Here is a 24,727-nt window from a genome sequence, read left to right on the forward strand (position 1 = left end):
AATTGGCCTTGCCGAGCTTCGAACCTGCGACCTGCAGATCACAGCAGCGAGCGCTCAACCCGCTGAGCTAGGTCTTGTCGCGGGCGGCATTGAGGGCCAGCTCGAGGTAGGGTAGCCAACTTTTTAATATTCTTTTGTGGGACACTTGCCCACAAGGCGGCAATGATGTCTCAGTGTCATTCACGTTTGGCCCGCCCCATTTGTAATTTAAATTTGTTAATGGCTCCCAACACCTGGCTTAATTGCAATGCAAATAGTTTGTCCTTGGGAGGTGATGGTCACGTTGTTTAACTGCAAACTTGACCATCATGACCCCAGGAACAAAGCATTAGCATTGGAATGAAAACAGGTGTCAGTGTGTTAGCAGCTCAATAGGAGCCAGGGCCGCGGAGCCGCCCACAGAAAGAAAGCAGTGGGTGGCAGCGTCATGGTGTCTAGACGACCACTTCAGTTTGCAGGTTGTCCCGACTTGCTGTATCCCAAGAGTCACACTCCAGGGCACAAAGCAAGTCGGGACAACCGGCGTCCCGCACAGCTACTCTGCAAACTGCGGGACAGAGTCCCCAATTACGGGACAAACCCGCCAAATACGGGACAGTTGGCCACCCTAGCTCGAGGATGTCAGCAGTCAGGTACTCGAGCACGGCAGCCAGATAGACCGGGGCTCCGGCTGCCACCCGCTCAGCGTAGCTCCCCTTCCGCAGCAGCCAGTGCACATGGCCTTCTGTGAACTGCAAGACTGCCAGGGAGGAGCGAGTCTTGGCCGTAGCAAGGGCCTTCACTCCTTTCTTTCTTTCTTTCTTTCTGTGTCCAGACATGATGCGTCAATTGGGCGCTCGCTCGTTCAACGAGAAAGCAATGTGTTGTAGGTTTGTTAGCCATAACGGCTACTAAAGGTACGTTTATTGATCTTCTGATACACACCAGGTCAGTGGCGTAAGTAGGTTTCTAGACAGTAAGTAAAAAACGGGCACATCCGCACCTTCCAGCTTTTGGGTGTAACTACCACATTTAGAGCCCCCATCAGTCACACGCACCACATTCCCCATGCAAAGTGCTTGCACTTCCAGAGCCAGACTACGACACAATGCCCTGAGCATGAGAGGGTCGGCATATGAAGACAAAGTGGAGCTCTCTCACTGGACAAAGCCCAAGCTCTGCGTGAACATCCACTGGAGGACAATACTCCTGCCAACCAATCAGAGCTCCGTGCCCGGCACACAGACGAGCTACAGAACCATACCGGCCAATAGCAAGCAGGGAATGGCGGCTGCTCAGATGCCACGTGCGCCTCACATGAGGACTTTTGTGGGCAGAGCCGGAGACTGGACTATATATTGGGCACTGTTTTTGCTGTATTCTTCCACTATGTCAGCAGAATGGCATTTTAATCTTGAAATAAAGCTATCGGACAGCACCAGCTACTCCCGATGCCTAGACGCAGCCACGTTGTGGCTCACAGGATAAAACTAAGCAGGAACCAAGAGTGATATCGGCATGCAACAGCAGCACCATTTATTTATTTAAAAAACTGCGGTGAGAATAGAAATGGGCTCTTTGTATGTGACCAACATTTTCGCAAATACATGACAGGAAAGTGAACCGAGGCACTATTTAAATCTAGCTTTAATAACCTTTAACAAAACTCGCCCCAAGAAATCCAGTGCGAACTTAGAAGATTCATACGGGCCCAGTTACTATAGCTCAGGTGAATGGCAATCAGGTATGTAATAGCACGTGTATTAGACATACAATGAATACAACATAACAGCCTTACACTAGACATTCCAACTTGTATATAATATCCCTATAATGGAAGGCTGCAATACATAAAATGTGCCCCCGGGGAAGGTGTAACAATGATGGAGCCGCCGGTACTCCAGGTAAGTTCTCAGGTTCTTTATTGTCCTTGTCCTGTACTCCTCCACAAGACACGGGGATGGTAGGGGACACAAGATGACATGGGAAACGCCGGGCTCACCCCCACACCCATCTTCTCCGCTCACAGCTTCACTCTACCTCACCAACCGTCACCAGCAGAACACTTCCACACCAACATTCCACTGCAGATGACCTCACACTCACTGCTACTCTGTCAGCCAGATTACTACAGAAGGGTGCCTGGAAATCAGGTGGCTGGAAATAGCGTTAGTAACTTCCAGCGTCTGCCCACTTTCCAACAGCCAGCTGGGCCCTTTGCCTGGGTGGCTGCATGTTCTTTTCGGCACCTCAGCCCACGTTGCTACAACCCCCTCTGCCCCAACAACATCCTGTTCACTCCTCTCCCTACCGTCCCCCCCCCAATTGACTCGCGAGGTGGCTGCACACCCTCACCGCCCGTCGCTGGACACAACAGAAATAGAAAAGGGTCTTAGTGCCTTTTCTGATAACTATAGAGGTGGCCATCTTGTTTATTTAATGGGAGATTGGGCATGTGTAATATGCGCAGAGCCCATCTTCGGGCCAAACAAAAAAAGCTTTAAAACTATTTGCACTCCAGACAAAGAAATAACAATCACCCCCTCATCCTTGCTTCACTCAGGCCTACCTAGGCTCAGGCTAGTGCGTTATTACCGGCCCTGTATGCTCCCGGACACAAAGGTGAGAGCTGTACTCTTATCCAAGGTTCAGACCTGGAATGAAAAAAATGATATCCCTACTCTTATTACAGGGAATTTGTGACTTCACAATAGCTGCTTCCAGAACCAGCATGCTGTGTGAAAAGGAAGTTCTCTGCAGAATTCCATCTGCCACTAAAACACATTTAATGTTGTGACTTCATTTCCAGACGCTTTAATTTTGAACACATTTTCATTGTGAAGTCACAGTCATTAGTTAATAAAAAAGGAGATGTTTATCGCGATATGCTTATTTAGTTCAGTGACTGGATTTAACAGACAAGAGCAGAAATCTGTCTGCATGTTACCACTTAATACAAACCACACATTCGCCCTTTAAATGCAGTTTAATTAACTACTTAAAAATATATGTTTGGAACACATACAGGACTCTCAAATCTAGGTGTGCCTCCACCGCTGCCTATTTACTGTTCAAATCCACTGTACTCTGAATCCTAGGCCACTTCCGCCTATGATAGTGTGAAACTGACTGCATTGTGAAACCTAGGCCTCTCCCCCACTATATAGGACTCTCAAATCTAGGTGCGTCTTCCCCCGTACCCATAATGCATTGTGAAACCTAGGACTCTCTCCCACTATACAGGACTCTCAAATCTAGGTGTGTCTCTCCCTTACCCAAATTGTAACGTGAAAACCAATATACAGGATCCCCAAATCTAATTTTATCCGCTAATAACTGCCTTTATAATGTAAAACCCAATTTATTCTAAACGTAGGCCTCCCCCCCCCACGGTACACAACTCTCAAATCTAGGCCGGTTTCCTCTACTGCACTGTATAAAGATCACTCCAGCCGAACAATTTCGAAGCCTATGGTACGTATATCTCACACCACCAGTGTGGATACTTAGACCACTGGCACGGATAAACATCCATTCACCGTAGAATGCTGCTATGGCTACGCTCTTCCTGTCTAGCATCGCATATAGCCGTCCAGACTGAAACACCTGACGTACCTCAACACCTCTACCACTAGCATACAGCGACTACCAAACGAAAGGAACTCTGTATCGCTACACCACATATCGACTCTCTCACCAATAGCAATCTATCGCAAACCACCAACAGCGCCCACCCACATGCCTAGCCTCTCTTTGGGATGCATAGTCGAGCCCTGCCAGCCACCCAAGCCCTAGACCGGCAAAATGCACACATGCATCTCTTAAGCTAAAATCTTTAGAATTCTCCGGCATATTGACTACAGTCACCGAGGGCGTCCCAACCGAAAAAGCGCATTGAGGCCACACAAGTGGGGAAAGAGCGCTATATAAATGACCAAATATATCACATCACAGGCTGTATAGATGGATATGTTTTTTTCCAGCTAAAGAGATTCTGCTTTCATTACAACAATTGAAAGATCTTTTGCATCAGAGAAAGCAAGAGATCTCATTTTAAGAGGAGGACTATATGACCAGGCATGAGGAAAAGAATACCCACAGCCATACATGTAAAATATATTGCAAGTCACCACAGACTTTTTAACCTTATAAAGCAACTCAGTCTCCAGCCTTGTTGCTCTGTATGGTCGCCAATAGTCTCAGCGGCTTGCAATATTTATAACATACAGTAGAAGGTACTTCACCCCATATAGTCATTTGTAATTTCGGCACCACTACTCACCTATGATGTAATAAGCAAACTTGCTGGGAACTATATCGCCCAATGACAGTGACAAAATGTAGGGCGGCCCCTTCCCCTTTATATCCTTAAACAGTCCCTGCAGCCCAATAAAAATTACAGAAAACATTTTACAATTCTTTTTTTTATGGTGCATCGCCAATGTTATGTGCTCCAAACCCGCACACGGAAGACTTACATTTTAAGACACTGCTAGGTCTCTGAAGACAACATTGCTCTTGTAGTAATATTCAATTCTCATATGTTTTTTTTTAATGTGTGGCAAGGTGAAGGGTCTGTTTGAAGCACAAATAATGAAGCTGCTTGCAGACAATCGTTGTCCTGGAAACCCTGTATGTATTTTTAAACAGCGCCTGCACCGTTCCCCATGTTACACTTGAAGTAGTTCTAAAGACACACAGCAGGGCTTGCCTTTAGAATTGAATGTTCTCACAGATCAACAGAAGTCCCGATTGCTCGAGCCGTGCTGCGCATCCTCAGGCTGTCATTAGTTAAGTGAATGCACTGGCATGGCCAAGTCCACCCCCTGCGACCCCAGTGCCACAAAGATTGGCATTACCCCATGTCTTTTTTTTTTTTTTTTTTTGGAAACTTTATTTACAAAACTATAAAATCATATACATTACAATACACTCCATAAGACATTTAAAGTACTTGAAACCATCAAAACACTTTTTTTTTAAAACAACTAATTACATTGAAGCATATAACCACACATAGCCCCCAGCCTAATTCACCACATCCCCAGTCACCTCCCCCCAGCCCCTATTTACATAAGTACAACACTAAGTCTAGTATAGCTGAAGAAGTTTACCCCAAATTTTCTCAAATAAAACTAATTTCCCTTCCCTTCTGTAAAGTGTCCTCTCCATAGCCGCCAAGTCATGCATTTCAGTCAACCACGTCTCAATATTCAGAGTCAATACCGACTTCCAGTTCCGCAAAACAATTTTCTTACCGATCATTGCCCCTCTGAACAACCACTTCTTCTGATTCTGAGTAAGATCCTCCAGAGACTCATCACCCCCCAATATCACCATTTTGAAATCCAAAGCAGGTAAACCCTCAATCACCACATCGCACACCCGACCAACCTCACCCTAGAACAATCTCACCAACCTGCAGTCCCACAGCATGTGCTCCATCGTACCTGCCACATGAATACACCTCCAACAATCCGAGCTCTCAGACATCCCCCTACTCACCATTCTCTCCGGTGTCCAAAAAACCCGATTAAGAATCTTTATCCGTCTCGACCTCTCCGTGAGCCCCAAAGAACATAACTTAACATTTTCACACATCCTGTGCCACGAATCCTCAGAAATATCCGAACCAATTCTCCTACCCCACTCCTCTCTCAGCAAGTCATTACCATTGTAGTGCGACACAATCTCTTTATAGACTCGACTGGCCAGGCCACCTTCCCTCCCAGTCGGTTTCCTAGTAAACAAACAGATCAATTTTACTGTCAAAGTCCACAACCCCAATTGCCTGTTTCAGCTTCATATAATCTGAGATCTTAAAATTCTCTATGTCAAAGTGCTGCTGCAATTCCCTTGCAGACATCCAAATACCATTCTCAAACAGATCAGCCACCCACCGCACTTCACCCAAAAACCAATCTGCCCAAAAAACCACACTACTATTGATCCGAATAGCAGGATTAAACCACAACGACGCACCAGGTTCTCTAAATGCGTCCACACCCAAACATTCACAAATACCTTTCCATATGCTCCTCAAATTCTCAATCAGCGGATCTTTCCCACACTTCTTTTTTGAAATCGAAGTCAAGACCGCCCGCGGAGTCAACGGTCCAACAAAGCTAGTCTCAGCCTCCACCCACACATCCTGCAATTCATCCACGAACGGAACCAAAAAATCAGACCTGAAGGTCAAGTGGTAGGCCCTGAAATTAGGAACCCCTAAACCAACCTCATTTAATGGCAGTTGTAATTTGCACAACTTTAATTTTGGAGGCTTCTTATCCCACAAAAATTCTTGAAGCATCCTGTCCAAATCCTTCCAAAATGAAGATGGTAACACCAAAGGAGGCATACCCAGAACATAATTAATCCTTGGGGCTGAGATCATTTTCAGGGCGTTCACCTTGCCCCACAGCGAGAGATTCAATAAACCCCATCTGTCAAGCTCAACCCTCAACCCACTGCATACTGATTTCGTATTTTCCGAGATCAAGTCTCTAACCACAGGAGATAACCACACCCCCAAGTACCGCATATTATCAGGACACCAGCGAAATCCCAGGCCCACCATAAATCTCTTGTCCACAAAAGGTGTCAAAGGCATAACCTCCGATTTAGTCCAATTAATCTTAAATCCTGAGCACAGCTGAAAATCAGCCATAATCCCTATAAGCGCCGGGACAGACCTCTCCAGATCATCCAGAGCCAACAGCATATCATCCGCAAACAGCCACATTTTTTGTTTCAAACCCCAACTCGAAAGTCCCACCACCTCATCCCCCCATATCAAAGTGAAGAGTAGACATTTTGGTTACTCCATTGCGCCGTGCCCCCTGCCAAGGTGAACCATCTTGGTTTTGTGCCATGTTTTGTTCTGTGTTAGGTCCCTGGAGTCGTCTCTAGCCTTCACTGGGCTTTCTCGAGGTACATTGATGCAAGGGCTGTCAGGTCGACATTGTCAGTATATGGTGGCGCACTGTATTGTGTACCATTCTTTGTGGGGGGGTCCAATTTTGCACCTTCTCGCTCGTCTACAGCAAAGATCAATCAAAAGGAATTTCAAAAGTAATGTGGCCAAGGGCCAACCTCCACCCCCCCACCCCCAATATAAAAACGTGTTTAGACACAGTGGATGGATCGCCTGTCCTCCCATAGTAGGAAAATGACATCGCAACTCACTTCTAATAGCTTATTACAGGTGGGTAGTGAAATTGCAAGCTCTAGACTACTGCCCACCCGGCAAGACCCTGAAACGAATACCACGTTTATCACTCTAACTGAAAATTCAAGGGATGGGCAGCTTTTCGGATTTCTTTATTCTGGTCTTTAACTGACTGAGATTTCAGAGACATGCAGCTGCGTGTTTATTTGGGGCATGGCTGGAGCTGGGCAAAAGGGGTTCCGAATCTTTTGGCACGTTGCATCTAGTTCCGGCCACAAAGCCAGCTTCCAAAGATGGGTTTGGAGTAAACCGCTTGAAATCATTGCTGGCAAATAATTAGAAAGATAGCCATTGGAGTGTATTCCCATAGTACCCATTCAACATGCAGTCTACAGAGTCACAAGTGAAAGAGGTCTCGCGCCAGAGGTAGTAGCCAGGGACAAAGTATTAAAAGGCGTGATGCCATGGCCATCTATTAACAGGAATAAAGTACCCCCAACTGCACTGAAAACAGATATTAAAAACTGCGACCGACTTCTGCACTTTTTTTATATATACACTTGCGACCTTATGACACTTGTATGATAACAACAAATCTGACTTCCAACAGCCTTAGAGCATACATGTGGGATGTGTTCGACTTTATATTAGCCCCTGGCTGTGACATTATAATTGTCGGATGCATTCTAATCCCATAATGGAGACAGCCCCACTGACTGATTGCATCAGAATTCCCGGGTTGTTATTTAAGTGAACACCTGTTGACAGGAAAGAAGCTTAGGCGGAAGCGAGTTGAATCCATTAAAGGGACAGCCCCCACTTTCAGGCACATCATCTGACAGGGAGCTGCACTGTCCAAAAACCAAGGGCCGCCATTTTAAACATTGCACTATTCGCCCAAAGTTACACTGCAGCTTTCAATGTACTGACTACAATGAAAGCTAATGTCCATGATCATCGGAGTGTTATACAGAATAACGTACCCTCATCAAAAAAGGCTTCTATAAGCAGAGGCGTAGACAGGGTATGACCTGTGCAGGCAATGCCGGCCCACCCAAAATCTCTAATTGCCCACTCAGAAGCGCTGTGTGGGCATCTACAGATGTTAATCTCCCTGTGGTGGGCCCAACTATGTCAGCTTCAGGCCCCACTTGTTAGGCTATCGTGGCCATGCCTCGGTCTATAAGTCACCCTGGAGTCCAGTGCCTATTAAATGTAGGTGGCATGTGGCCTCCCACTCCATACGGGAAGAACACCCAATAGCCGAGAAGAGACCTATACATTGGGCTGTGTTCGTGCCGGTAGAGAGACTCCCAGACCGCCCTTTGTTTTGCATAAATTAACTTTGGGTCTCAACCTAAATTAACTGGGCGATCCAGACATGGACCCCTTGCTCACTGTGCCCAGAGAGGCACAGTTTCACCTCACTGATGATGCCCAACAAGGCTGAAACATGTGTATGGTGTCATTCTTGGTACTCTTGTTCAGAGAATTGCCTAGGATTTCGGCGCTGGACTGCCTCTGGGCAGGACAAAGGCTGATATGCGAGGAAATTTCTTCTCTGTGAAAGGGACAGTGAGCTAAAGACTTGGCAGAGTCTCTCCCAGGGGTTATTCACCCAAGAACAGGTCATTGGGCTGTGTTCCAGCTGGTAGAGAGACTCCCAGACCCCCCTTCCTTTGTTTTAGAGAGCTATACTATACAGCAGTAATTCTTGGGCCAGGTGCACAGCTCATGGCAAATCACCACCCATAAAATGGGTCAAATCTGCACTTCACTAGTTCGAAGACTCATCCCTTTATGCTTCTGATATCGATACGCAGAGTCAAACGACTTCATAATAGCAGCTATCAGTAAAGAGGGATCGGATAAACAGGATCTAAAAGCAGCTCCTTGGCATTAGCCAGTGACCAGAAGCTACCGACGGGGAAGGAGGCGCTAGTACGTAACGCGCCGGAAGTCTAACTTCCACATTCGATGGAAATGGTATGCCGCTGTTTCTTCACCAGGGATTTTACTAAGTATTTTTTTTCTGATGCAATTTCTTTGAAAAAATCTCTTCGAATATATCTGGGGCAGGAGGTTACAAGGGGTGTGTAGGGGGTTGTGGTAGGGTTTATAAAATAGGGAAGGAGAGTTGGAGGAGGAACCCCCTTAAATATAAAAAGTTTTTTAAAGTTTTTTTGAAAGAAAATGCATTGAAAAAAGGGATCGACGTAACGACATAGAACCGATGGAAAATATGTCTATTATTTAGGTCCCCTTATGCTTTAAATGGCGTGAAGACGTGTCTTAATGTTCATTTATAGATTGTCCCAAACACAGAGTTAAATTCACATAGGTGAGTTGGTACCGCATCAAGCCAAAAGCAGACCCTGGTAGCAGTTTGGCGATTCACGAGTCCATGCACCAGCTAAAAAGCTCCCAGTCCACTTCAATGTCGAACCCTAGGTAAAGTGCTTAGAAGGGGAGTGGGGGAACCAACATGAAGCACTATTAAACATTGTGTATTGTGTAGATCCAGCGCATGTTGCCTGGAGTCAGATCTGAGAGATTTGAGCCTATGACCCGCAGGCTGAAAGCTGATCTGTGAAGTGGGTACTGAGGGATGCCCCCTGACAGTGCGGGCTGGCAGAGGGGAGGACAGAGAGCAGCGTGGGCTGACCCGAGATGTAGTAAAAGCCCCACTGAAGAGTGGCCGCCAGCATGAACACTCCAGCGGTTCACTGCCCTGCTGCTGGTGGTGGTGTGTTCGTGCGTGTGGTTATCACAACAAACCCCAGCCGGAAGTCACGCGGGTAAGCACGGGGAAGGATCTCCGACCCCAGGAAAGGACCGAGACCCCCAAAGTCCTGTGCATGGCCAGTGGAGGCCATCCCCTGTTTCAAGAGGCGACCACCCTCCCCCTCTGTAAACGCGCCCCTAGGAGCGCACACCTGCAGGAGAGCAGCCACTCGCCTCTGACACATCGCCTGGCATCCGTTTCCAGTGATACCATTAGCCCTGACCAAGTATTGGGGACCCCGCTTCCTAAGCCGCCCCCTTGCTGCTTCATGGCTTGGGGTCATATCACCCCCCCCCCCTCCAGCACCCCCCCCCCCCACGAGCGTGGTTTCTCTTCCAGTTGGAGAGCTGCCACTCGCCCCCGCCAGCAGCAGCAGCGCCGGGCACGGAATAAAGAGGCCTTTCACGCCGCCAGTGCTGCTGACACGGCCCGCATCCTGCTCACGGGGGAGAGGGCGCCCCCCTCCAAGGGCCCATGGGGCTTTGTCAACAGTTCGAGTGTCCCACACTGATAGGGGGCGGGCAGAAGAGGGACTGTCAAAGCAGTGCGCGCCTTCTGGCCTCAGGATAACCGTCCTCAGCAGGAGTGGAGCTTTTGGTGCCCAGGAGTGGTTTCTACAGCTGTTAACACCCCCCTGTACCCCCCCCCCAAGCCATGCCTACCCCCCCCCCCCCCCCGAAACCCAATTTGAATCGTGAGTCTCTTTTCCCCCTCTGGAAAACAATAGGACGGACTTGCAGCCTACCTCAAAACATTACTCCCAGCCTCACCACTCCCCCAACCCCCATTCCTGTGGTCCCTATCCACTCTTCTGTGTCCTGCTCCTTTTCCTTTACTGGGGCGGACACTTGCCACAGTATGAAAGTTTTACAACACAACATAACAAAAGGCTGCGATACCCCACTACCCTGACAACAGCAAGTGCCTCACCCCACAGAGCTTTCTTCCCAGCATACCGTGTCTAGCACTGCCAGTCGCTTAGCCTTGTGTTCGATGCGTACAGCCAGTCTTGTTTTTCTTAAACATCAGTAATTAGGGTAGGAACAATTAAACTACACTTCCCAGCATGCAACGTATTGGGTCGCTAAGGGTCAGTCATGCATTGCATGTGGCCACACAAAAGTGCTCTAGGGACCAGGGCTGGCATACCCTTTCCCAGACAGTCAGGAGACATGGAGAGAGGCTTGCCAGAAACTCTCGGGTATATTCTTTGCTTTTACTCTCGTGCCCCTTGGGCGGGCCCACTCTTCTATTCGGGGCTAAACACTAAGTTGTGAAATTCTAGGAGCTGAAATTTGCTCTTGCATGTGTCAGTGTAACATAGCCGTGTTCGCAGCTGGCCGGGGACACGACGAGTCACAGTGTTTTATTTGTTTCACAACAATTTCTCAACCGAAACGTGTTATCATAGGGGTGTTAGCCTGGCAGAAAAAAACCTTTAGACAGCTCGGCAGGGCAAGCCACCAGAGGTGGAGATCAGTGCATGGCATAAATACAGGCCAAGCCATTAGAGGTGGACCTCAGATGCTAGCAGCAAGTAAAGGCCAAGCCAGTAGAGGTGGACCTCAGAGGATGGCGGCAAGTACAGGCCAAGCCATTAGAAGTGGACCTCAGTGGCTGGCAGCAAGTACAGGCCAAGCCGGTAGAGGTGGGCCTCAGTGGCTGGCGGCAAGTACAGGACAAGCCAGTAGAGGATGACCTCTGAGAAGCTGGCGGCAAGTACGGGCCAAGCAAGTAGAGGTGGACCTCTGAGAGGTTGGTGGCAAGTACAGGCCAAGCCAGTAGAGGTGGACCTCAGAGGCTGGCCACAATTGGTGGGAGCAGTTTCAGTAAAATTTTCCAAATTCTGGTCGTAGACACTCCAAACCAATTGTTCTGTTGATTCTAAATAGTGTATTGGCCAACCGATGGCACTCATTTGATGACCTCCAGAACGTTGGTATTGGTGTCAATCTGGTGCAGCTGTGATCAGCAAGTTGCACAATCATTGCTACAGCATCACAGAGTAACATTTGTGAATGCAGCGTGCGGCCAAGCGAGTACCGGGCACCTGACCACCCAGATGGTACACAGCCACACACGCGAACCCCACTTAGGTGTCTGTAAATGCAGAGAACAACTCTCACGCTGGATGAGAGCCACACTGGCAAACCCCACTCAGGAAGCCTGGAATGTGTAAAAACTACCCCCCTGATGGATTTTATCTACAATGGCAAACCTCACTCGGGTGGTATGTGGTAAACCGGACGGCCCAGGTTGGCCTGGCCTTCACTGACAAATCATGCCCAGGTGCCGTGTAAGGTGGCCAAAGCAGACTGAGTGAATAAGACTCTTGCAGGCTAAATTCCCTCCTGCCACCTCTTCTCTCCTCTAGCAGGCGACACCTTATGGGAGGTGGCAGAACTGACCACCTTGAACGGACACAGACCACACACAGATAAATAAGGTGGGAAAACCACACATCCCTGCAGGCATATGCCCACTACGGACAAAGTGTACCGTGAAAGGCAAGTCCAACCACCCTGCAGGTAAAGACCCAGCAAAGGCGGCACGGCCAAGCCCTGCTCTGCGAAGCCCACGTGCGAAAGGTAGTAGTCATCAGGCTCACGCAGGCAGCTCACAGTGCCAAGAAACCATACAAACGCCAAAATATATATCACATCCAGTAAAGTGAAAAGCATGCCAACATGGTCATCTCGTGGCAAATTCCAAGTAGAAACCATTCCCACTCATAAAAGCCTGATCATCTCCCATAAGAGTCAACAGGCGGGGGCGGAAATTGAATATCTCCCCAGGGTCATTCCATGTCCCCCAGCCATGCCATCTGCCGAAAGAGCGCAATGTAAGGAGAGGTTGGGTGCAGGACGGTGAGGGATATCTCGCCGTACACAGGCCTCCTCCCTCTGCAAAATCCTTGACCCCAGACTTGGAGATGACACTCAGGCAGGGCAGAGGCCTGGTTGCCATCCCAGCTGTCCCCAAATGCAGCTGCCAACAGCCCTCACAGAACCCGGCGCGCGGCCTAGCTGCTCTCTGGCCCTTTAAGTTCCACCTACCCAAAAGTCTTGGTGGGTCAATGGGTCACGCTGGACTTAAGACTCTTCCACCCCAGACCCCTGAAGCAGCTGGAAACCGGTGGAACTGCTATTAATTCCAAAAAACAAACCCCCTGCACGTCTGCCTAGTGTCCTCCGCGGGCCCCGTCGCGGATTGGGACGCTCTGTGGTTGGTTTTGATGTTTTCCTATATGCAGCCTCGTCGAGGACAGTGCCCCTCCCCGCCCCCATCCACAACATGGCCCGCCGCCGGGTCACACGTGCACGCACTCAGCTGCACCTGGAGTGTTGACAAAGTCAATCCCACAGACAGTCAACAGAGGTGTGGCCGGGCGGGGAGCCAAGGTCACGAGGCACAGACCCTACACACACAGCTAACAGCGACAGCATGGACCTCCAGCGAGCTGAAAGTGGAGAAGTATAATGGTTTAAAGGAGCTTCTACGGGGGTGTGTGGGGTTCGAGCGGGCTGTGGCAATGCTCCCTGGCTGTGTGGTGCATCTCATCTTTCCTAACACTGATTATTTTTGGCATCGTGCATGCTTCGCCTACTTCTAATGCATCGGCATTTAGCCTTTGCCTCCGTCGCACCCCCTCTGCCCCGGTTTACTTGGCTGCTCCCGTCGTTGTGTGCTTTTTAGGTGCCTTACTCGCAGGGCAAGACTAAAGCTGGAGACCACGTGGGGTCTGTGCGTAAAGCGAAGGACAGGACACTCGCGGGGAGGTCAGAGTTCGAGCAGGTCTCTGCTGCTCGCCCACCCGCTGTTCTCCCCCCTCCCCCCGTTTTATATACGCGCCGTTTTTCTTTCCCCCGTGCAAACCCAGATCTAGAAGCAGAGCATGAGAATGCAAACTGGGGACCTTTTGCAAGTGAACGGATGCCTGCTGTAAACTTGCTTTCTAAAGTCTTCTCCCTTTACTACACCTCGATTCGCTCTGTTACGGTACTTCGCCGTTCTTGTAAAAAGTGGTCTCTATGGCAACCTCCCACCCCCACCCTCGAGCCGACAATAGTGTCAGAAGCGCTTGCATGCATCTGAAGGCATTCTGTGAGCCACCCCCCTGGACATCACAGCGGGGCTGGGGGGATAGCGCCGCTGCACCCAGAATTAATTTAGCCCACGGAGCTCCTAGAGGTCGCACGCTGCCGACCCGCCTTTATGGGACATGAAGAGACTTATCTCTGGAAGCTGCGAAAAGACAAAAGGACAACCGGGCCACCGAGTTTGCTTTGGTGACGTGTACCACTCGGCGAACTGTCATAGCGATGATATCGCAGCGGTCTGAAATACTAACCCACCCAGCCCACATGGAACTCGAAACGAGGCCCAAGTCTCCACCGTGTAACATGTGCGTTAACGCGCCGAGCTATCCGTGGGCCAGCGACTCTGATGATTACTAATAGTTCTGGGAAAATGTACAGGTCTCGGACAATTTATTAGGCATTCTTTGCGTATAATCCTCTATCCCACCTCCAATGCCATGCCCACACCCCAAATCAATAACACCAATGGCCACAGGTCGGGGTGCCCACTAACTCCCACCCCCCCGCATTTCACATAATACAGGAAGGCGGTGAACCCACCCCCCGCTGCTTCATTAGATAGTGTTCTTTTTTGCCACCTTGCAAAAGCGAGGGGGGAGGGTACGTTTTAGTGAAACCCGTTGTTAAAATGCTGACATAGGTGTCTTTGCGCAAGAAAGGCAGAGCGCGAGATCGCGGCAAGTGCAGACCGTATTAACTGGCGAAGGTCCGAGGGATTGTGTATGCCCTTGGAAAGGGGAAGCGCCCGCACACCACATCGGCCATGTTTCGCGGGAGCCGAGTCCTTTTGAGAATTCTGCCAAACAGACCATTTCCTCGTTTCATCTCTCCCCCCCTCCTCCGCCCTGCCCTCCCCTCACTCGGGCTCGCGAACACAGAAGCCAGTGTTTGCTGAGGCGATCCCGCAGGAAGCCCTCGCTGGGCTCGCCCTGCTGCCGCATAGACAATCCCCTGCACCCCAACCATCCCCGTGAGTCCGCGGACAAGCTTTCCGCCCGCTGCCGCGCCCCACCTCCCTCCCCCCGTGAGTCCGCGGATAAGCTTTCCGGGGCGACTACCGGACCTTGACTGAAGCTTAATAATACGGCCGTGTGTAATGTGCATTCAGCATAACAGAAACCAGGCCGCCTCTTGGCGGCCAACAGACAGCTGTTCTCAGTACCAAACTCATGGCAGGCGGCGCAGTCACCCTCCATGCTACCTTATGCAGGCATCAAACCCCAAATGCTGGGATCTGTATTATTGGGGGCTCCGCTTCAAAGAGCGGCGTAAAGACAAGCTTCGGGGCCGGGGTGTCCCTAACAGCGATCGCCTGGGTCCGAGGTAAGTGGTCACTGGGACTGCGCAGCCGAAGCACCTGCAAGACGACTGGACTCCCCCACCCTGATCTACCTCGAGACTTCAAGTTGGCAAAACCCCCGTCAGTACCGGTTCGGGCTCCGCCTACATGCATCGTTCGCACCAATTCTATTTGCCACCAATGTTCTGAAGTGGCCACAAAAGGACTGGGTTGGCGCATTGTGCTAGCGGCACAGAATGCCTGGAAACGATGCGCCGGCGCAACCGCACTCTTGCGCACGCCGCATCGTCCGTGCAAGGCTGCGGAATGGAAGCAGTGGGGCAATCTTGCGTGAGAAGCAGAACACACCCCTCCAAGTCGACCACCGCACCCCCGCCCACCTGAAAAGCCAGAAGGATGTCACCAACCTTCAGCGAGATCTCCTTGCTTCGGTCGATTCGCGCCCTGGTCAAAGATTCGATCCGTGACATAGTCCTCCGCGACAACCCCGCTCCAGCGTCTTTTTTTGTTGCTTTAACAGGAAACAAAAACCGTACAAAGAAAACTGGCTGGTCCCCGGTTTCACAAAAAAAAAGGAAGCAGCAGCAAGGCCGGCGGTGCAAGCCTCATGCGGTGGCCTCAAGCACAGGATGTGGCTGAGCGCTGAGGTGGAGTTAGTTTGCATTATTCAAACCAAGCCCCCTTGCTCCCCCTTCCAGCCTCCTCCTCCGCCTCCCCTCGGCTCCCTAGCTCAGCCCATTGTGATGGGGGCGGGAGCTGGCTGCGAGTTTTCCACATTGGGGAGAGTAAAGGGGGAGGGGGTTCTGGCTCCCTGCGCCGCGCAAGCTTTCCTGCCAAGCGAGGAGGGCGAGAGCCTTCCCACAAGGAGGGGATCTCACGCTGCCCCCCCCCCCCGTGTCAGGTGCGAGTTCATTGCCCACGCCTGTTTTTTTTTTTGTTTCTCAGGGCACAGTAGTCTATTTTTGGAGGAGGTGGGGAAGAGCCAGGGTTAAAACCCCACCAGACGCAAATAACAGACGAGGACCCGACCTACTGAAACGCTCACCCTTGATACCGAGCAACTCGGCCACTAGGCGCCCTGCTGTGCAGGAGGCGGTCTCGCAGTATCCTCTCGACCACAAGGGGTTAATATGTCCAGAGAGATACAGTATCTTGACACACACGTGTAGATCCGCCCCCTGCAAATCACATTTGCACCAAGCCTCCTGTGTGCAATGCACTGCACAAACGCGTAAATAAAATATTAGCGCGTGGAGGACTACAAAAGGCATCCGCACTTTCGGATCTAGTGAAGTGAGGCCCCGCAGCACTGACCTCTACTCCCAGGGCCCCCACACAAGGCGAGAAGCCCGGCTAAGCCTAGCAAAATAAAGTGTGATAATAGAAAGCGCTAGCTGTGCGATATATACATCCCAATTAATATAGCAAACCAGGAAACTTGCTATACAAGGAAAAGCAATCGACCAAAAGCTAGACGCTTCTCAACGATACCAGCTATCGACTTTTACAAATTGAAAGCTGTCCCTGCCATAACCCACGGTACAGAGGCAATGATACTGCTCCCGCGAGAAATGTGGCCTAAACTCGAAGCTTACTATTGGAGAACAGTTCTCGGCCTTCTGGCTTCTACGCCCGTAGCATCCATTCACAGAGAACTGAGCCTCCTGTCCCTACAAGGGACCTTGAACTGCAATTCCTTAAGATTATACAGAGAAATACTGCTCTCTGAAAGCCCACTGCCATACAAAATCATCAAAATCATCAAAATAGAACTAGCAGTTGAATCCAACAAACCCGTACAATCCTGGAAGCTATACATTTCCTCGCTTCTGAAATCTATCGAGTCTGACGAAGACGACCTGATTAAAAACCTGGTAGAAATCATGAAAAAAATCAAAGAGTTAGATTGGATCATGACTCTTGCAAAAGCCACGGAAAACAGGCTAACGCTACACTTGCCACCAAACACAAAGAACTTAGTAGTGAATCTGTCCAACAAAAACCTAACGAGTGGCCAACTCGACATGCTTAACCGTGGATTGTCTTTCATACCAACTAGTAACACAACCTTATTCGAGGAGAAAGTTTGCTTTCATAGACTCTTGAGAAAGCTAAGATTGAAAATCTTTTTCAACACAGACGCCGATGAGGACTGTCCTCCTTCAGAAATCAACAATCTTGAATTTCGACCAAAGAGTAATTTCGACCCTCATACTCAGAATTCCATGCTCAACCTATTTGAGAACAGGGTTATTAAAGACCTTGACAGGATTAACTATCAAAAGACGACCCCCAGCAATATGAAAAAATGCAACTTGATCACATCGAAGCTCTAGCTAGAGATGAAGAAATCACCATTAAACCGGCAGATAAAGGTGGAGCCATTGTTATAATGGACACAAAGGACTACACAGACAAGTGCCTTACTCTCCTCAACAATGTAGACACCTACTCTAAATTAGATGGAGACCCCATCCTTAAAATCAAAACACTGATCACCAGGACCATCGAAGAAGCATTAGACCATGCCAAAACTGGAGAATTTCTTCTCAATCAACATCCTACTACTCCCGTCTTTTACGGACTCCGTAAAAGATTCACAAAAACCCTACCAATCCACCTTTGAGGCCCATAGTAGCAGGATCAGATAGCATCTTTGACCCACTTGCCATCAATGTCGACAAATCTCTCCAAAAAATTGTTCAAGACACTCCTACTTACCTAAGAGACACTACTGATTTTCTCAATTGTATTAATGACATTACAGCCTTGAGTGCTGATTGTATCATCTTCAGTATGGATGTGTGTAGCCTATACACATACATCCCCCACGACGAGGGTTTACGTGCGGTCCAATGGCTAATTTCCAATAATCCTAACAGTACAGGTAGCAAACCAGTTGATCTTGAAATTCTTGGAGATTATACTTTACAACAGTTACTTCAGGCTCCAAGGGAAATTCTTTTTACAAACTACCGGAACTTCCATGGGCTCTTCCATGGCCCCAGTCTACGCCAATACGTTCATGTATAGATTTGAACATCAGCATGTCCTGGACCACCCTGAGTGGTCATTTAAGATTTTGATGTGGAAACGGTACATCAACGACATTTTCGGGATTTGGTGCGGCACACGCGAAGAATTGGACTCATTTTTCAACTATATGAACTCTATCCATAACAGCATCAAGTTCACTATGGAAACAGGTGCACCTCATTTACACTTCCTTGACGTTGACACGGAAATCAAAGACAACCGGATTTACACAACCATTTTCCACAAACCTACAGATGCTAATAATTTGCTACATTTCACAATCCACCACCCGAAATCTATGTTGAACAGCCTACCATACAGTCAAATACTCAGCCTCAAAAGGATAATTTCAGATCCAGCTGGTTTGGACATAGAGAACTGTAAACTCTTTGAGAAGTTTGAAGCCCGCGGCTATCCAGATTCTGTCCTAGAGGCAGCCAAAGAAAGATCGGAGCTTATTACCAAAGAACAACTGCTCGTACCCAAGACAAAATCTAAGGAAACACCATTGCTCCATATCACTAAATATTCCAGACAGAGCTTCCAAATAGGCAAGACAATCAGGAAACACTGGAATATTCTACACAATGATGTGACACTCAAAGAATTGTTCCGCAAAAGCACCCATGATTGCTTTCAAACGGGGTAGGAACCTCAGGGACAGATTAGTGAAAGCGGAAAGACCACCAAAGGACAAGTAGTTGGTTCTGCAAACCAAGAAAATGGACACTTTCCCCTGCCTCTGTTGCCAGCACTGTAACAATGTAACGAAAGGTGACAACATTGTTCACCCGTGCACAGGCAAAAAGATTAAAATAAGGCACTTCGCCACCTGTATGTCCACAGGAGTTATCTATGCGATAAAATGCCCTTGTGGCAAACTGTATGTTGGCCAAACTACAAGATCTGTGAAAGAGCGCCTGACAGAACATAAATCCAACATCAGGTGTTAGAACAACAGATCACCTCTCTCTAGACACTTTACGGAAAACAATCATACTGTAGCCCAGCTGAAATTTCAGGTGCTAGAGGTTGTTAAAAAACCCTATAGAGGTGGCGACTACTCATCAATACTCTCGCGAAGAGAGAAATCTGGATCCACACATTAAGCACCCTAATCCACAAGGGCCTTAATGATGAATTTTCTCTAAAATGTTTTCTCTGATATGGCACTAACATTCCTAGCCTCATCTCTCCAAATAATAAGGTTATTAATGTAGCCTAGTTGTCTCCTCTGAGCTGTACACGATGAACGTATCATTCTACATCATCTCTTGACTACATATCAAATGTCTAGAATTTACTCTACCCTTTGGAGATTTACATATATGCAGAGTGATATCTGTCTATCACCTCTGTTTTTGACTCCATGTAAATTCAAAGCCACGTTACTAGAATCCAGAAGGCCGAGGTTGGATTAAGATTTTCTGTGACTATTTACATTCCCCCAGTTACTCTAGTCATTCCCCTGTAGTCACGTGGAAATATTTTCTTATGGCATAGTTTTGCCTTCCTTTTTAATTAATTAATTCGAACCGGGTACTTCCCCAGTTATTCCTTGTTTTCTTCCATTAGTCACGATAAGAGTCTCTTTAAGGCATTTTTTTGCCTTTCTTTTTACTTTATTTACTCATACCATGCATCTCCTGTGTTTTTGCACCGTTCGCAATACACTGCACATCCGATCAATACCCATACTAAGATGGCCGTCGCCTTCCACACATACCGCTCTCTACTTACTCATGATCACCCAGTAGTCCGTCCTCTCTGCCTAGTAATGACGGACGCACTAAACAGTTGACGACTCGCTCGAGGGTCTCTGCCTCGGCTGGAAGCGTCCATCACCTAGCAACTGTCTCCAAAGAGGATCACACGCGCTTCGATAGCGGAGCATTGCGACCCTGATTCCACTCATCCCTCCGGCTCGCTCTGCAGTGGCTGGAGCTTGCACTTCATGACAATGTAAGTTACATCGCCTTCACCATGCAACTTTGATACTTTGTTACCACATACCCATGCTTTAGTTGAGACACTTTTTTCAGCAGCTAACAGCACACGCGTTTGGATTTCTTGAAATCCCTGCCTTTTGGCTAGACACCGACAGTGGCCACATCTGGACCCATTTTCAACCCGGCAATTCCATTACACCCGCCTGAAGGGGTGGTAAGTGCTAGACATTTTCACCACTGTTACCGGAAGCCTTTCTTTCGGATTCCTTTACTTACTTTAGACTATGTTCCCATTTTTTTTCAGTACAGAGGGCTTCCCCCTTCCGTAAGAGCACACTACTTGGTCTACTTTTGACCTGTATTTTCCACCATTCAAACCTAACGGCCCACCATTTCATATCAGCACTAAGGACCTCGAGTGGAGGTGAGCATTTCCATAACTATGCACTTTTCTCAGTCAGTTTCCACAATTTTCCTTAACTTACTGGCCTTCCCCCATTTTAGTAATATTTGGCTTTGGATATAATTGAACTCTGTTTTGTATAGACTTGATGTTTTTGAAAATAATTTCCTTCGATTCCACAATATCTGTGACTACCATTTCTTGTAATTTTGATGATGAGATTTCGTGTAGAATGATATGTTATGGACTTTAGCCTACATCACCTGGATTGTAACCTTATTTTCTTTTCTCTCTTTTCTTTACATTGCTTGTATCCAGTTTTTTGTGCAAAATCTTTGGCTCTTGAAGAAGAGAATACTTTGTTCTCGAAACGCGTCAGCCGTACCCAATGAACTGAACTTTCTCTGGCCTCTGCGTTTGGAAATAAATGATTCATATACTTTTATATGCTGATATCTGTCTGCATCATTACTATTTTAGTTTTAAACTGCTTTTTCATTTGAAATTATCTAATTTGAATTGCAACTGACATGATTGTAAATGTATATTAAAGCGTCAGTGTGACGCAAAATCACGGTGTGCAGGGGACGGGAGGGTTCCATTTTGGATCCTCTTTTCTCTCTTTTTGTGTATTTTGGTAGCCCTGTGCCAGGGCCACTTATCCTCCCCCGCACTCTATAGATTACTTAATCCTTCTCTCACCCTTTATAAAAATTGACCTTGATATTAACCAGCGAGTGTGCTCCTTCTATTCCCTTTTCACCAAATACACAAGAAACTAAATGAACTGCAAACAATTCCCTAACAGAAAAGCAAGAAACTAACTTCTTAGAGCGAGACTGAACCTGTTACAGACAAATGAAGTCAAAGGCATGAGGGGACTTTCCAACTCAACACACTGCAGATTATGTCGCAACATAAATGAAAAAAGACAGTCTGCCACCTGCTTTTAGGTTGCTCAGAAACAAAATCAATCAGGACAGCTTACATGTGGCACTTTTTGTCTGATCCCTCACTAGATAGCGAATCCTGTTGGTGGTCAAGAATGATCAGCGGGGACAAACCAACTTGGCTAACGGCGACTTCTCAACTTGTGCAACAAATCATGGCCAAGCTGGATACGTTGGAACTTCTGGAAAGGACCCCAGAAAGCCAAGGTCTTACACTGGCACCTCCACACTACAAGATTCCAGGTGAGCCGATACTTCGTGTGACCCCCCCCCCTTCTTAGTTTCAGTTTGAAAAGGCCGGAAAAGGCTGAAAAAACCAGTTGAACTCATTGTTAAGACGGATTTCTGAACTCTGTCCTGGTGGCGCAGAAGTTCAGAAGGCCAACCTAATTACTTGGAACAGGGTAACCTCTGGACGAGCCAGACCAATCAAGGTAGCGATCGCGGCAGTCAAGACTAGGTCTCAAGAGGGGTGAGGGTGACTGAAAGCCCGCAATGAGCACACAAAGCAAGATCACTTACAAACTACTCCAAACAGGTGTTATATAAAAAATATATACACATTTATTTTAAGGCCTTTAAAACAACGACCGTAGCGAGAAAATCACAATATCACAATATTAAACCAACACATACCATATCAAAACAATATATATACAAATACGACAGTCGCAAGCGTTATATGCACGAAATGTGTAGTCCACCTGCAAGGGAAGGAAAACAGGCAGTGCGATACAATGCTTTAGACTCAGTTCGCCTTCAGAGGCACCTAACTAGATGGAAGTCCGAGCCCTGCGAAGAGTGGAGCCTTGTGCTCAAAGTACCTGCACGCGCTGGTGCCAACGGGCAAAAGGAGAAGCTCTTCGAAGGAAGTCAGGCAGTTCAGTTTAGTGCTTACAGAAGAAGAACAAGTTCCGCGACTCAAGCACAGCCTCCACAGTGGGCAGAAGCAGAGCGCGAGTACGGCCAAAGGGTGCTGTTTTACACAGCGGGGAAAAGCAATGGGCTCCTGCAGGAGGGCGACCAGATCCTAGCTAAACTACTCACCGGTCCCCGATGCAAGCAGACCCAGGCTTCTCCGCGTCAGTTTCAGCAGCTGGCAGGTTCAGAAGAGCAGGGAACGCCTCGTCGTCGTGTTGAGTAAAAAGACGTCCCAATCGAAGAAACCCGCACAGTTTTGTCACCACAGCAGGGCAACGGAGCGGCCGTGTGTATCTGAGCCAAATGTACACTACTCACTTCCGACCTGGGAACGCCAAGTGTACGAAGCGTGTGAGAGTGACAAGGACTCCAAATACTACACAACCTGGCGGCGGTTAGAGAGCAAGACTCCCGTGTAAGCTGGTCAGTCAACTGGATGGCCCAGAGACGCTTCCAAAGGCTTACTGGCAGGAGATGGTGAAGATGCCGAGAATAGCTGTTCCCGCTATTCCAAAGGGTCGAAGTACCAGTACAGGCCTTCTGGTTCGATCAAAGGTGAAAAGGGTTTCACAAGGCGACAGCAGTGCAGAGGAGGAGTCCTTCAGCGGGTCACCAGCGATTCCTCGGTCCAGCCTCTTGGTTGCAGGATACTTGGCTCCTGTATTCCTTCGTTCGTGAGAACTCAGGAGATCGACATGGTAGAGGTGTTTCCAGCCCCCTCTTATCCACGGTTCCCTTTGCGCCAAAACGGAGGGGACCCAATGGGAGATCCGCTCATTAACACTCACACCATTCGTGGACCAATCACGGACCACGGTGGTCCCAGGCATTCACACCACCCTAGACTCTCTGGCACCCAGGATGTGTATTGGGACCAGACATCCCAGCCCACATCCTGGAGGCACACAAAAGACATGTAGAAGCCCGCGAAAGCATCCGTGTTTCGCGGGAAAGTACATGCCCAAATAAGGAAGGCCCCGGGTCGGCTCGACCTGGGAAAGGTGAAGGGAGCAAGACGGTCAGCGGACAGGACAAAGGAGCCTCATGGTCTGGCCATTTTGGGAGCCAGGCCACCATTTTGGGTTAAGCGCGAGAAACGCGCTTAGAACGCCAAAAGGAGCTCAAAATACAAAGAAACGATCGCTGCCACCATTCCCGTCCCTAAATCACTTGCACCGATCAGATACAATCCTAAACGAGTATCTAGGGCCTGTAGAAGGCTAGAGACCCAAGAGAGCTGTAACTTAGCTTACAGTGCCCTCTTGTGTCATGTTGCACTAAAGCCGCAACATGATAAAAGAAACTACGGGAAACAGCGTTCCCCGGTACTGACTGTCTTAAGGGCATGTCAGTTTCCCCGTAAGAAGGAGCGAAAGCCCAGAGGAGTGCGGCAGAAGGCTGCACTTCTCTGGCAAAGTCAAGAACAAGGTGAAAAACAACAGCAAAAAGTTTAGGGGTTGCCTCATGGAAGGAAAATTACCTACAATTACGAAATCTTTCCTAACACTTGCCCCTCCCAGACTATGGACAGGGGGAACTAATCCACCCCTGGATGAGTCTCTTGTTCAGGTCGGTTAAACATTCTGGACAACCCATCAGCATTGCTATGTTGGACACCTGGCCTATGCTCAATAGTGAAGTCGAAGCCTTGTAGACTTATGGACCACCTAAGCAACTTTGAATTCTCCCCCTTCATGTTCATTAGCCACTTTAACAGCTTGTGGTCAGTTTGCACAGTGAAGTGGGTCCCATAGAGGTAGGGCCTCAGCTTCCTTAGGGCCCACACAACAGAGAAACATTCTTTCTCTACCGTGGACCATCTGAGCTCTCTGTCCTTAAGCTGGTGACTAATAAAACCGATAGGGTGTTCCTTACCCTTCTCATCTACTTGTGATAGTACAGTTCCTATCCCAGTGTCAGAGGCGTCCGTCTGCACGATAAAAGGTCTTTGATAATCAGGGGCCCTGAGGACAGGGGCCTGGCACAAGGAGTCTTTTAAGCCATTGAAGGCCTTCTCACACTCGTCGGTCCAAGTTACCTTCTTGGGTTTCTTCGGAGTTGTGAGGGCAGTCAGAGGAGCAGCTATGGTGCCATAGTCTGCCACAAAATTGTGGTAATACCCCGTGAGTCCTAAGA

At 48.4% G+C, this 24,727-nt stretch overlaps 1 protein-coding gene across 6 annotated transcripts in view; it reads right to left on the bottom strand.

The window, feature by feature from the left end:
• Window positions 1-24,727, bottom strand: part of ARHGEF2 (Rho/Rac guanine nucleotide exchange factor 2) — a 1,257,231-nt gene that overhangs the window by 290,851 nt on the left and 941,653 nt on the right. Inside the window, exon 1 of one of the 6 annotated variants that reach the window (XM_069652805.1) lies at window positions 15,740-15,997. The exons of 4 other annotated variants lie outside the window; for them this stretch is intronic. In XM_069652805.1, coding sequence (XP_069508906.1) covers window positions 15,740-15,802 — 63 coding nt within the window. In that variant the 5' untranslated portion in view covers window positions 15,803-15,997. Of the gene's footprint in view, window positions 1-15,739; window positions 15,998-24,727 lie in introns of those variants that run through there. One more of the 6 variants, XM_069652807.1, reaches the window with a different exon arrangement.

Source organism: Ambystoma mexicanum, chromosome 1p (genome assembly GCF_040938575.1).
Source record: "Ambystoma mexicanum isolate Mex_15411 chromosome 1p, UKY_AmexF1_1, whole genome shotgun sequence".
NCBI classification, from domain to species: domain Eukaryota; kingdom Metazoa; phylum Chordata; class Amphibia; order Caudata; family Ambystomatidae; genus Ambystoma; species Ambystoma mexicanum.